At 34.8% G+C, this 12,951-nt stretch overlaps 1 protein-coding gene across 6 annotated transcripts in view; it reads right to left on the reverse strand.

The window, feature by feature from the left end:
- The window catches only part of HGF (hepatocyte growth factor), an 85,173-nt gene that overhangs the window by 40,354 nt on the left and 31,868 nt on the right, over positions 1-12,951 (reverse strand). For 5 of the 6 annotated variants that reach the window (XM_047094840.1, XM_047094839.1, XM_047094838.1 and 2 more), the window contains one exon: positions 2,559-2,733. The exons of the other annotated variant lie outside the window; for it this stretch is intronic. In XM_047094840.1, the coding sequence (XP_046950796.1) occupies positions 2,559-2,733 (175 nt within the window). The remainder of the gene's footprint in view (positions 1-2,558; positions 2,734-12,951) is intronic. 6 annotated transcript variants of the gene reach the window in all.

Raw genomic sequence — 12,951 nt, forward strand, 5'->3', positions numbered from 1 at the left:
AGAATAAGTGCGTTAATGCAAATTGCCTGAGTTCTTACAAATGGGGAAACAAGCGCTATTACATTTCTAGAATCCCCGAATGCATGCATGTTTATAAACAGAGTTCTAAGTTTTAGATTTAGGAGAGTTATAACAATTTAGAATTCAGTATACACAACTGACACCGCCCATATGACTGAAATAAAGGCTGTCAGAGGTCAGTATTCTTTTCATGCCACAGGCCTGGACTTCCATACAAACACTACTGCCTCATGAAAGGGAAAAATAGCACCACCTCATTTTTCTTACTCATTCTCAACGCCTGGACTCTCAACTATTATAATTTGTAAACACTGGCCTATTATTTTTATGTTTTCACGGCCGTTATATATAATGTAGAAACAACATGTATCTCTCATTTAAAATGAAAGTTCTACCTATCCAAACATTTGACACACACACACACACACACACACACACACACACACACACACAAAAACACAATAGCTTTCTTTTTCTTGAATTCTGTATTCCTTTGATTTAATTTGCTGCATACATTTCTTTCCATTCCAGAACGCTGCTTTATTGACTTATAAAAGTGATCTCAAATCTTATAAATCTTATAAATATTTCTGTAAAACATTCTCTTAATTCTATAGAAACCCTAACTGTTGGAGAAATCATCAGTGTATTGCATAGACATCCTTTATGTTAGCAGTGATTTGATAGACACTTAAAGTGCTTAATCAGGAAAAAGTCTATATTAATATTCCCTATATATAAAAGAATTTTACCTTAATATAAGGTTCACGTTACATAAGACATGTAATTTATGGTTTGCTCTCCCAAGCAAATGCCCTCAAATTTGAAGCAAACATGGGCTTTAGAGACGCCCTGACAAATAATTTAACAAGATTAATATTCAATCTATTGGAAACTGCATTCTTTGTATCACTTAGGTCCAATCAGAAGTACAATTTTAGTAATATTCATGTTCACCATTAGAAACAGAGAAGTTTTTTGTTGTTTTTTTTAAGGAAGAAACTTGAGTTCAGTTATAAAACCAAGTTAGTAGGTTATCTAGTCAAAATAGATCCTGATACCAACTGGGTTATATAAGATCGTGAGAACAGTGATTACTAACAGCTAAAGCGACTGCATAGCAAGCGATCATAGTTACAACCCTTATTAAAGCCATTAGCCTTCTTATGAAATGATACAATTATTTTGAAGAAAATCTTTTATTTCTTTTAACCAATTTATACTTATATTTTAAAAATTTGTGCCAGCATAAAATATGCACATTGAGTTTTACATAAATTTTACACAAATTTGCTCTTTTAGATGAATAATTGCCTAGTTAAATTCTTTTGAGTATTTGTACATACACAGTTTCTTACTTGAGTATTATCACCAGTCATTAGAAATTAACAAAACATGTGAATGGCATGGACACTGTCTCCTTTGTGCCTCTTAACTAATCTCTTCTCATTCTCTTTGCTTTCTCTACTTTGGCATTTACTTCTGAGGTGTGAAACACATGGGTCAGGAGCAGAGAGAATTGCTCTGAAGTAAACGAGGGAAGCAAACCCACAATGACAAGTAAACATTTGTTATTATAAAATAATGAAAAAAATATTTATGTTTTTACTATCTAAGCAAATACATTAAATTAGCTAAAACAAGCAACGAACCTATAAAATATCTCCTCTCTCCAGTGGATGGGCCAACTCATGCTCATAATTCTCCATCTTGAAATGTTAAGCTCTCTTATTAAAAGCCAATTACATAAAGCCAATATATGTTATTTATAGGTGCTATTTCGGCAAAGCCACTATGAATGGCACGTGTGTTATAAATTTCAAAAGCAATCATTTTATGTTCCTCATAACAAGGTGGACAATTTAAAAACACATGGCATTGTGGCTGTTCTGTCCAGCAAAAGTCAAGCGGTGAAAAAAAACAGCCATGGAGAAGGCACATAGCGGCAATATAATTGATATTCAAGGGCAGTTTCTTTGGCTTGATTCATCTAAATAATTGTTTTACTTTCCTACTCTTCAAAGGGAATCTAGAAACAGCAGAAAACATTCATTTGAGACTTTAAAAATAATATTTCTTCAAGGCCGAAAACACATCAGTTTACAATGTTGATTGAAATGAAGGCATGCCTCTTTTTGTAAAAGAAAAAAAATGTAATCTCCCCTAAAATTAATGTGAAATTTTAAGAAGGCACTAGCTTGAAACTTGGCTGGCTATCATTATCCTTAAATGAGTTATGAAATGTACCTGCAAAAACAAAGCTGTGATCAGAAACCTAGAGGTGCGTTTTCCAAAATATGGTACTTCAACTATCTGATTCAAAACTCACCTAGAGTGCTTATTAAAATGCATATTTGAGGTCCAAATCTCATATCTAAGGAATCAAAATATCTGCGTGGATGAATCTGCGTTTTAACTCCTGATTATCTCTAGACACACTAAAGTTTAAGAATTACTAACACAGGAATTATTAGAGTCACCATTCTTCCTCGTTTCCTGAGAGCCTGCTGAAATTTATATGTGCCTAATATACTCACTTGCACTTGAAATTTTCAGGAGTTATGTCATGCTGGTGAGGATACTGGGAATCCCAACGCTGACAGGGAACTCCATTCCAGATGGAGTTGATGGTGCCCCGGTAACCTTCTCCTTGACCCTGAATGCATTCAGTTGTTTCCATAGGCACATCTGTGTCATTCATAGTACTGTGAGCTAGTGGTAAAAACAGCATTAAACTTAAGTACAATCTTTAAATCTTTCATCCATCTCTTAATGTTCTTTTGCATATGGATTACTAAGGTATTCTGTCACATAGGTTTTTGTAATAATTGAGTAGAATATATTTTTTCAGTTATCATTATTGCTCTCTCACTCAGCCTAAAGGAGTGAGTTAACATGGTGGACTCAACTATAGAATTTCTCTGCTCATGAAACAGAATATTCTAGGAGCGGCTGGGCGGCTCAGTAGGTTAAATGTCCAACTTTGGCTCGGGTCATGATCTTGCGGCTTGTGAGTTCAGGCCCTGCATCAGGCTTTGTGCTGACAGCAAGGAGCCTGGAACCTGCTTCAGATTCTGTGCCTCCCTCTCTCTGCTCCTCCCCTGAGAGCATGCATGCTCTCTCTCTCTCTCTCAAAAATAAATAAACATTTAAAAAAAGAATATTCTAGCTTGACTTTATCTAGCCTAGTTTGAAAGAACGTCATCTAATAGCACTTAAATTTCCTGATTCTGTCTATTCATTCATTAATATTAGATGTACAATCTTTCTATTTATTAATTTTTATATATTTTATAATCACTTTTCTTACTTTAGAAATTGAAAAATATCTGTGAGTACTATAGTGAACAATCAGGGAAATTAAAAAGCCCTATGCTGTAAGTTTGGTCATAAAAAAAGTAAGAAAGGGAAAAGTTGATCTACAGAGCAGTTATCTTTTAAAAAATCAATTTAGGTGGCTCAGTTATTAAGAGTCTGACTCTTGATTTTGGCTCAGGACATGATCTCATAGTTTGTGAGTTCAAGCCCCACGTCAGGCTCTGTGCACACAGCGTGGACCCTGCTTGGGATTTTCTCTCCCTCTTTCTCTCTCTCTCTCTGCCCATCCCCCACTTGCTCTCTCTCTCTCTCTCTCTCTCTCTCTCTCTCTTTCTTTCAAAAATAAAATTGCTTAGTGTTGACACTGTTTTAAGTCAATTTATTGTTATTACTATCTCCATTCCAAGTTTATTTTCATTCAAACACTAAAATAGTGTATTTTTGAAAAAATTTTTAAAGGCATTTTACTTCCATATGTCGCTATAACTAACATATGCTGAATAGACAGTATTTCTGAAATGGCTATACAATTATTCAGAAAATTAGTTTGTTTAAATACATACAAAAGTTGGTAATGGCATTAACCACTGTTCTCCTCCAGTATAATAAATATATTCTAAGCTATGTTAATGTTTTAATCAATTTGTTGGCATTAAAAGAAATCAATTGTTCCTAGGCAGATTTATTTCATGCTTTTTTCCTAGTCCAAATATAATGCTTACCACATTCCATGCAGATCATAAAAATCTCAGTAACAAAGTATAAAAAGTAAAAAATTAAAATTTCACTAATTTTAATTCAGTAGTGAAACTGAAAATATTTAAGGAGCAACTAAAATCCACACACCTTCTCAAAATATCATGAAAATGTTTATGGTTCAATAGAGTAAAGTAATGTAAACTCCTCAGTTTCCTTTACAATCTAAATGGTCATTAATGATGCTTCTAGATAAAACTCACATTGCCACACTCTACAACAGCTTCGGATGTGAATAAATATCTTTGATTCATACATTCTGGAATTATATATATCATTTCTCAAAAGAATTCAGAATTAGACGTGTCTTCAGAGGCTAAGGGTGTCTATAAAAGTTCCATATTTAATAGTGTAAATTCTTTTTAAATGGCTCTTCAATTTTATTTAAATTTATTTATTTCTTACAAATAATCACCACCTTATGGGACTTAATGTTTTATTTCATTGAGTTCCATGCAAACTAAGTGGAGCCTCAGTTTGGTGTTATTCTATGAAACTCCGTGAAAAAGGAGGAAGATTAATTAGTGACCACTTCAACCATTGGACTAGGTTGTATAAACAGATTTCCATTAATTGCCCTTCTAATAACAGTTCTTTTTAAAATATGCTTTTATTTCTTATGTATCTCTACCACACTTTTATTTTTTATTTTTATTTTTTTAAGTTTATTTATTTTGAAAGGGAGACAGAGAGCCAGAAGGGCAGAGAGAGAGAGAGGGAGAGAGAATCCCAAGCAGGCTCCGCTAGGTCAGCATGGAGCCCGATGCAGGATTCAAACTCACCAACTGTGAGATCATGACCTGAGCAGAAATCAGGAGTCAACGCTTAACCAGCAGAGTCACCCAGGTGCCCCTTGGCAGCTTATATATCTACTTTAGAGAATAAAAAATTGTCTCAGAAATACCTTAAATTAAAAGGAACTTGAAATGGAGATAAGTAAAATGTCCAGAGATTGATCTGTAAAGTGGTCATTGAGAGTTGATTTCTGAGAATTAATGTATACTGATATTGGTAACATACAGTGATTCAGGAAGAAAAAAAATTATTGGCCTGGAAGAAATGACTTGTATAGAAAAAGTGCTACTTAACCAAGTCCTTTATGATTTTAATATTAAAGCTATTTGATGGAATAGACAGTAAGATGGATTTTATACATCCTCAGGAACTATATTTTATCAAAAGAAATACCAACAAGCAACTGTATTTCTGATTATTTGAGTCAACTGTTAAATGAGTGGAGGATACTGAGTTGGGGGGCCGGGGCACATCTTTAAAAGGTGATAACTTTAGACAGTTAAAAGGTCAAGCTGGTACTGACATATTTTAAATCTAGCTACAAAACTATGATGTGAAAAAAGACAAAAACAAATGTTTCCAGAAACCCATCAGTTCATTAGCTTAACATTTTAAGAAGAAAAGTTTTTAATCCCCCACCTGTTGGGCACAAGTTCCTGGGAGACAAACTTGTGACCTCAGGATGCAGAACCCAGGCCACAGCAGTAAAGTCAGAGTTAGGGCACAGAACAAAAGTACTTCAACTGCTCTTCTCAGGGACCTGATTGCCCGTCTTGTGTGCTTCTACTGTCTTGCTTTCCTGTGTATTTGTGTGTGTTTGGTTTTATTTATTACTGTCCCATTTTTCTCAAGTATTACTCTAACATCATGAATATGTAATCAAAAAACCCAAAGTTGACGATTTTCAATGTCTATCACACCTGCCTTTGCTTAGGTATGTGTCCATCACATCTCACTGAGAACATAGCTAGAGGCTGAGCCCATCAGAAATTACCAAACTCTGCTCCTTGGACACTACGATATCAATATAAGATTAAAAACAAATATAATTTCTAGAATGTGTTATTAGACAAGAATAATTGGATCTTCAATTTTTTTTCATAAATACCTTTGTAAAGTGACATTTTGCAGAAATAACCCATGACAGTTAAAATTTGAAACCATACATAGAGACTTAATGTCAAAACAATTTTAATTGAACTTTTTTTTGTAAAAGGGGAGATAATTAAATAAATATTAACATAATTCATGAGGAACTCAATACCCAGAAAATTCAATGAGTAACCACATGTTCATGTTTAGAAGATATTAACAGGATGGGATACTTGGGTGGCTCTTTAGGTTTAGCGCCCCACTCTTGATTTCAGCTCAGATCATGATCTCACAGTTCATGCATTCAAGCCTCGAGTCAGGCCCCACGTTGACAGTGTGGAGCCTTCTTGGGATTCTCTCTCCCTCTCTCTCTCTCTCTCTCTCCCCCCTTCCTTCTCTCCTCCCCTCCCCCACTCATGCATACACTCTCTCAAATAATAAATTCAAAAAACTTAAAAAAAAGAAATTATTAAGAGGAATCATAAAATTTTAAAGCTAGTCGAAGATGAAAATTTTCCTAATTTGAGAGAAAAGTTTTCAAATTTCAAAAACCCTAAGTAAAAAAAAAAAAAAAAGGACTCCTTGAATAAGAATATTGTGGATATTGTGGAAGACATTTCACTGCTAATTCATCCACTAAAATCCCAGTGTCAAGTTTAGAGACCTAATTGTTGGTACTAACTTTGTACCTCAACTGCAAAGTTTCCTCAAAAAAGATTTAATTAAAGATTCTTTCACTTTTAAAAGTAGCAATCATAAAATCCTCATTTGGACAATTTTGTTGAAAAGTTTTTTTTCTAAACTTCCATTAGTATAATTTAAAAACTTTGATACTGGGGCGCCTGGGTGGCGCAGTCGGTTAAGCGTCCGACTTCAGCCAGGTCACGATCTCGCGGTCCGTGAGTTCGAGCCCCGCGTCAGGCTCTGGGCTGATGGCTCGGAGCCTGGAGCCTGTTTCCGATTCTGTGTCTCCCTCTCTCTCTGCCCCTCCCCCGTTCATGCTCTGTCTCTCTCTGTCCCAAAAATAAAAATAAACGTTGAAAAAAAGAAAAAAAAATTTAAAAACTTTGATATAAATATAAGGAGCCACCAAATACTCACTTAAAGACAGTGTTAGTTAAAATGAGTAAATAAAACCCACAATTTTGGATTTGTTGTAAACAATTTGGATTATTTAACAGATTCTAATTTGGAGGTGGAAACTCAAACCTTTGGAAATTACAGAAATTACTGCACATTAATAAAAATACAACATAGTGCAGAATGAATATAACTTTTCATTAGGCCTTTCTACGGACTGAATATTTATGTCTCCCCCAAATTCATATGTTGAAATCCTCATCATAAATGTCATGGTATTAGGATGTGGGGTCTTTGGTAGGTGCTTAGGTCATAAGGGCAGATGCCTCATGAATGGGATCAGTGCCCCTATAAAAAAGACACCACAGAGTTCCCTCACCCCTTCTACCATGTGAGGAATCTTCTAGTACTTTGATCTTTGACCTCTCAGCCTCCAGAACTGTCAGAAATAAATGTCTGTTGTTTATAAGCCACCCAGTCCATAGTATTCTGTTATAACAGCCCGAACTAAGACAGGCCTCAACAAGATATAAAAAAATATAATTAATAGTATTCTTTTTGTTTACTTTTATTTTAATAAGTATCCATAACTTTGAAATATATACCTCAAGTAATTTGATGGTTATGATTTTAACTGCAAACTAGCAGTATTGAGATAATATTTTTCTTCAAAAAGTGCTCTCTGAAGTTAGTGAGTCTGTATTTATCCCATTCGACATTCAACTGCTAAAAGTGCCTTCATAAAGAAAAGCTATATAATTCTGGTGAAAATGTATAGAATAAATATCATAGGCCAAAAAAAGATATATTAGTACAACAAGGTAACTAAATAATTTTCACCACTAAATAGAAGTTATTATGAAATTCCATACAACTGTTGAACACATATTATCTGATGAGGATCATGTGAATGATTTTTCATAGACCATTTAACTGTGATACAAATGTTCCTTCTTTATTGCCTACATACATATTTCCTACTCAAACAAGATGAATTATTCCTGAACTGTAATAAAATAGACTCCTTTACCTGTCCTACTGTATAAATACCAAAACTTGATGCAAAAACAAAACAAATGTTTCATGCCAGTTGATTTGGAAAAAGCTATTAAATTTTGGGAAAGCTATTCCTCTGGACTTAATACTTTATAACATGGGACCTGAATAAGGGAAGATTTTGAGGTCTTCTGTGACCAAAGTGGTAAAGAAAAGAAGCACAGAAACGTCCCTAAATATCAGCTGCAGTTGATCAAGTTTAGCCAAGGCAACATGTGTATATCTTCATATATACAAACATTTTTGCAATTTGGTGTCTACCAAGCACACTGAAAAATCTGAGAAACTCACAAATAAGAGAGCTCCTCACAAATAAAGCATTTTTTTCAGGTGTGCCCGTGGTGGCCACCCTTTGGAAGCACATGTAAAGATAGTTGTATGATCTTTCATGACCTATGAGTGAAGAAATGTTTTTTCTTTGATGAGTGACATAAAGTTTTCTGTTTGGAAATGCTTTTTATAAAAACAACATTGACTACTGAAATTTTGCACTGTTCTTTCACAACATAATCAAATATAATGGGTGCCTCTTGGAATATTAATTTCACTTTGCTGGTATGGATGTGTTATGATCTGATTGCTATAATATCTGGTGGGGACTTTAAGGTTTGAATAGATTTTCTGAGAGAATGAACATTAACTGTTATGTGATGCTTGGGACAGACATCCTGCCACCCAACAGAAAGACCACTAGAATAAGATGACAAATAATGAATCTGATCCATTTTCTCTGTGGAAGTCTTGCTGAGTTTTTGCCGAGAAACTTCAGAGCCCTGATGGAGGTCTGTGAAAGGCAACTGGAGAATACAAGTGCACATGCATATTACAGACAGCCATGCACAGAGTTCCATAAGCTTTCCATGAAGGATAAGTAAACCCTGACATTTACAGTCCCCCTTCTCCTCCAAAATCTAGATATCCCAGTGGTGATACACTGTTGCTGTTGCTTTGCCTATAGCTAGGAGCAAGTTGCTCCACAGGCCATTGGACAAATACCTCATTATTCCTTGGAATACTTCTGCACAACCCACTTCTATTCCCACTTCAGCTACTGAAGAGCAACTGAAACATAGGATTTACTTTATGGTGGTCCCTAGAGATTGGGAACAGTGTGTAAAGCTATTCTCCCATCAACAGACTTGTGCTCTTTGGTCCGCAAATGGCAGGATCAGGCTCAATGAAAATTTAAAGAGCTTCTTGTTTTAAAATTGACATGGGAAAGTAGTATAAAGACTCCAAAGTACAAACCTCAAATTGCTTGCACGTTTGCTTTCCCTATGAGCCTAGAATTCCTATCTGAAACTTTTCTTTGGACTTTATCCAAGCCTTTACTGGTATAAAATGCTCAAGAGACAAGACTTTCACGAAAGGTCTTCAGTTCTATACTCTTATTCCTTAGAAGATGACTTGAAAAAGACCTCCAAGTATAAGATCTTTCCCCTGAGAAAGGGTATTGATGGCATTGTTTTTGTCTGACTCAGAATACAATGAGATTTCATTTCTATGAATCTCTGTTCTAGCCTTGGATAAAATAACAAGTTCTGAGAAATAAACAGCTTTCTTTAAGAAAGAAAATAATGTGCTAACATTCTTTTCCAAACATATAAACACACTCAATTTTATAAGGTTAGATATTCTCTTAAAACCACACCAGTGTAGATTGATTACTAGAAGGAAGGATTCTTTTTATTTATTGTCAAACACACCTGTATTAGTGTGCTTGGGCCACCGTAACAAAATACCACAGACTTAAAAACAACTGAAATGTATTTCTCAGAATTCTGGAGGCTAGGAAGTCAAACATTAAGGTGCCAGCCAAGTTGGTTTCTAGTGAGAGTACCTTCCTGGCTTGTAGATGGCCACGTTCTCGCTGTGTGCTCATAAGCAGTAGAGAAAGAGAGAGAGAGAGAGATCTCTTACTCTACTTATAAGGCCACTAATCCTATCAGATTGGGGTCCCACACTTGTGATCTCATTTAACCTTAATTACCACCTAAATGCCCTATCTCCAAATACTGTCACACTGAAGATTAAGGCTTAAATGTATGAATTTGTGTGTGTGTGTGTGTGTGTGTGTGTGTGTGTGTGTGTATGGCAGGAGGTGGGGCATAGTTCAGTCTATAACAATACTTTGAATAGAAATCTTAGCTATCAAAGATCTGCCTAGGTAACATTTCTGAAATGGAGAGTTGTTTCATAGGTATAAAGTTTTAGTTACGCAAAATGAGTAAATTATAGAGACCTAGAGATCTGAACAACATAGTACCTGTGGTTAACAGTGCGACACTGTATACTAAAAAAAAAAAAAAATGTTGAGAGTAGATCTCAAGTTAAATGTTCATACACATACATTAAAAAAAAAAAGGAAAGTAATGGCAGGAAGAAGTTTTGGAAATCATTGATGTGTTTATTACCTTGATTGTGGAGATGGTTTCATGGGTATATGCATATGATCAAATCAATCAAATTGTATACATTAAACATGTACAGTTTATATTAATTGCACCACAGTAAAGCTGTTAAAAATAAATAAAATGGCTCTGGACACATATGTGTCTAGAATTTAAAAAAAAAGAAGAAAATGGAGGAGAAAAATAAGGCAAAACATGACAAAATATGTCTATTTTTTGGTAAAGAAAAAGCCCTCCTGACAACTAACAACAAATGAACAAAAGTATCTCAGGGAAGCATGAAACCTCAGGATGAGTTCAGGATGGGTTGAGGTGATAGGAAGAAAGCATGAAACAAATCTTCATGCATGGCAATATCTGAGAAAAGCTAAGTTGTCATATGAAAATCTAGAAGCATAAAAGACATTCCAGGAGACACACACACACACACACACACACACACACACAAATGAAAAACTACCACTATATAGGAATGTAACATTCATTCATTCAACAAATGCTTGTTGAATCCCTGTCTTGTCTAAGGCAATGTGCTGACCCGAAAAGAGACATGATCTGTGTTTTGGTGGAGCTTACAAATTTTGATAGAGCTATTAATCAAATAATTTCAAAAACAAATGTAAAGACAAGGCTCTGAGAAGCACATAGGAGAGGTTTATTATGGTATAAATATATACTAAGGAATTTGACCAAGTCAGAGAAGTCAGATGAAGAAATGCTAACTGAGGAAATAGTAACTGAGTGGAAATTTCAGCAATTAGTAGCTGTCAACTGGGTGAAAAAGAATAAAACATTTTCAAGGCAGAGAAGAAGTTAGGGGTGAAGGAAATATAAATGAGAATATAGAAAATATGAAGCATAGGAAGTAAGCTATTCTGGCTGGAATAGAGAACCTTGGAGAGAAATGTGGTAGTATATGAGGTTAGAGATATGGGTAGGGAAGTAAAAGATGGTTTTGTTTTGTCTTTGTTCTAAGGTAGAAGGAAATCATTGAAAGGTTTTTAACTGGTGTGTGTGTGTGTGTGTGTGTGTGTGTGTGTGTGTGTTGCTAGGGATGGGAAATGATATACTCAGATTTTTATATCATTCTGTTTTTAGTATGAAGAAGGGATTGAAGGGAAAAACTAGTGAATATGGATTCATCTCCTTTCAGAAGGCAATTTAAATATTCAAGAAGAAAAATAACACTAATGGAAAAAGGAGAGAGTGAAATGGCTAGACTTGAGAGGTATATACAAAATAAAATTGACAGTGGTGGGTCAAATGTGAGGAGTGAAGGAAAGATCATGTCTAGGATCATTCTAGGTTTTTGAACCTTAGATGTAATGGTGGTATCAGTCATACAAAAGACAGCTTGAAAAGCAGACTAGACCATCCTACAGGATAAAAGAAGAAAATCAGAAAAAGGTGATAGATGATAGAAATCTCCAACCAGGTGATTTGCTCTTGGTGAGAACTGGAAAACAATTTGACCATCCAACAGGTATATGCTAGTTAATGTATATCCTAATGGGACCACATCAGCCTTACAGGTCTGACATGTAGCAAAAAAGCTGTTTGCAGAGGAACACCTGGGGTTCCAGAGGTCCTTTGGGGGATTTCGGAGATCAAAACACTCTATTAGGACAATTCTAACATGTCATTTGTGTTTTATACAGTGAAATTCCTAGAGCACTTGAGGTTTAATGTTCCAGAAAACTGAATGCAAAAGCAAATGCGAAACACAAAGCCATCTTCTAATTAAGGTATCAATTGAAGAAATTTGCAAAAAAATCTGAATTTGCAGAAAATCTAAAACACTGCCATTGTTCTCCCTATTTTTCTGACAAATATAGTTTTCATTTTAAATATGTTGTATTTATTAGCATTCAATGAGCTCGTCACTATTTTAATGAATTAATATTCTTTAAATTTACATTTTAATTTCTAATGCAGTACATATAGATTCGTATAGCTTACATACACAATTTGGGGCTCTCAATAATGGTAAAGAATGTAAAGATATCTTCAGTCCAAGAAGTTTGTGAATAACTGATTTAAATAATCAAGAAGATTTTCTATGACAATCAACCAAATTATAGCTTTTCAATTGCCAGAGAAGTATTTTCACTTCAGAAAAATATAATTAGTCCCAACAAATATTATTATTTCTCTCTAAAAAGCAGTGAACTAATCTATGGAACTGTTATTCAGAATATAAAGTTATTATAGTGGAAAACCATAAGAAAATCAGAATTTCACTCAGGTATTATACAGGACTCCCAATCTTGTTATATATTTGCAATGTCTAAAATTCCATATACTTGGAAATCTGTTAAAAGTTATATAGCCAGGTAGAACCAGAAGTGGATAGTGCAGAGCAAAGATCACTCTGTGGAATACATGTGAAAGATGGTCATGGAATTTTTAAGGGAGAAGATTG

The sequence above is a fragment of the Lynx rufus genome, unplaced genomic scaffold (genome assembly GCF_022079265.1).
Source record: "Lynx rufus isolate CCGP_SWC_20201006 ecotype Redwood Valley unplaced genomic scaffold, mLynRuf1.p SCAF_4, whole genome shotgun sequence".
Lineage (NCBI taxonomy): Eukaryota > Metazoa > Chordata > Mammalia > Carnivora > Felidae > Lynx > Lynx rufus.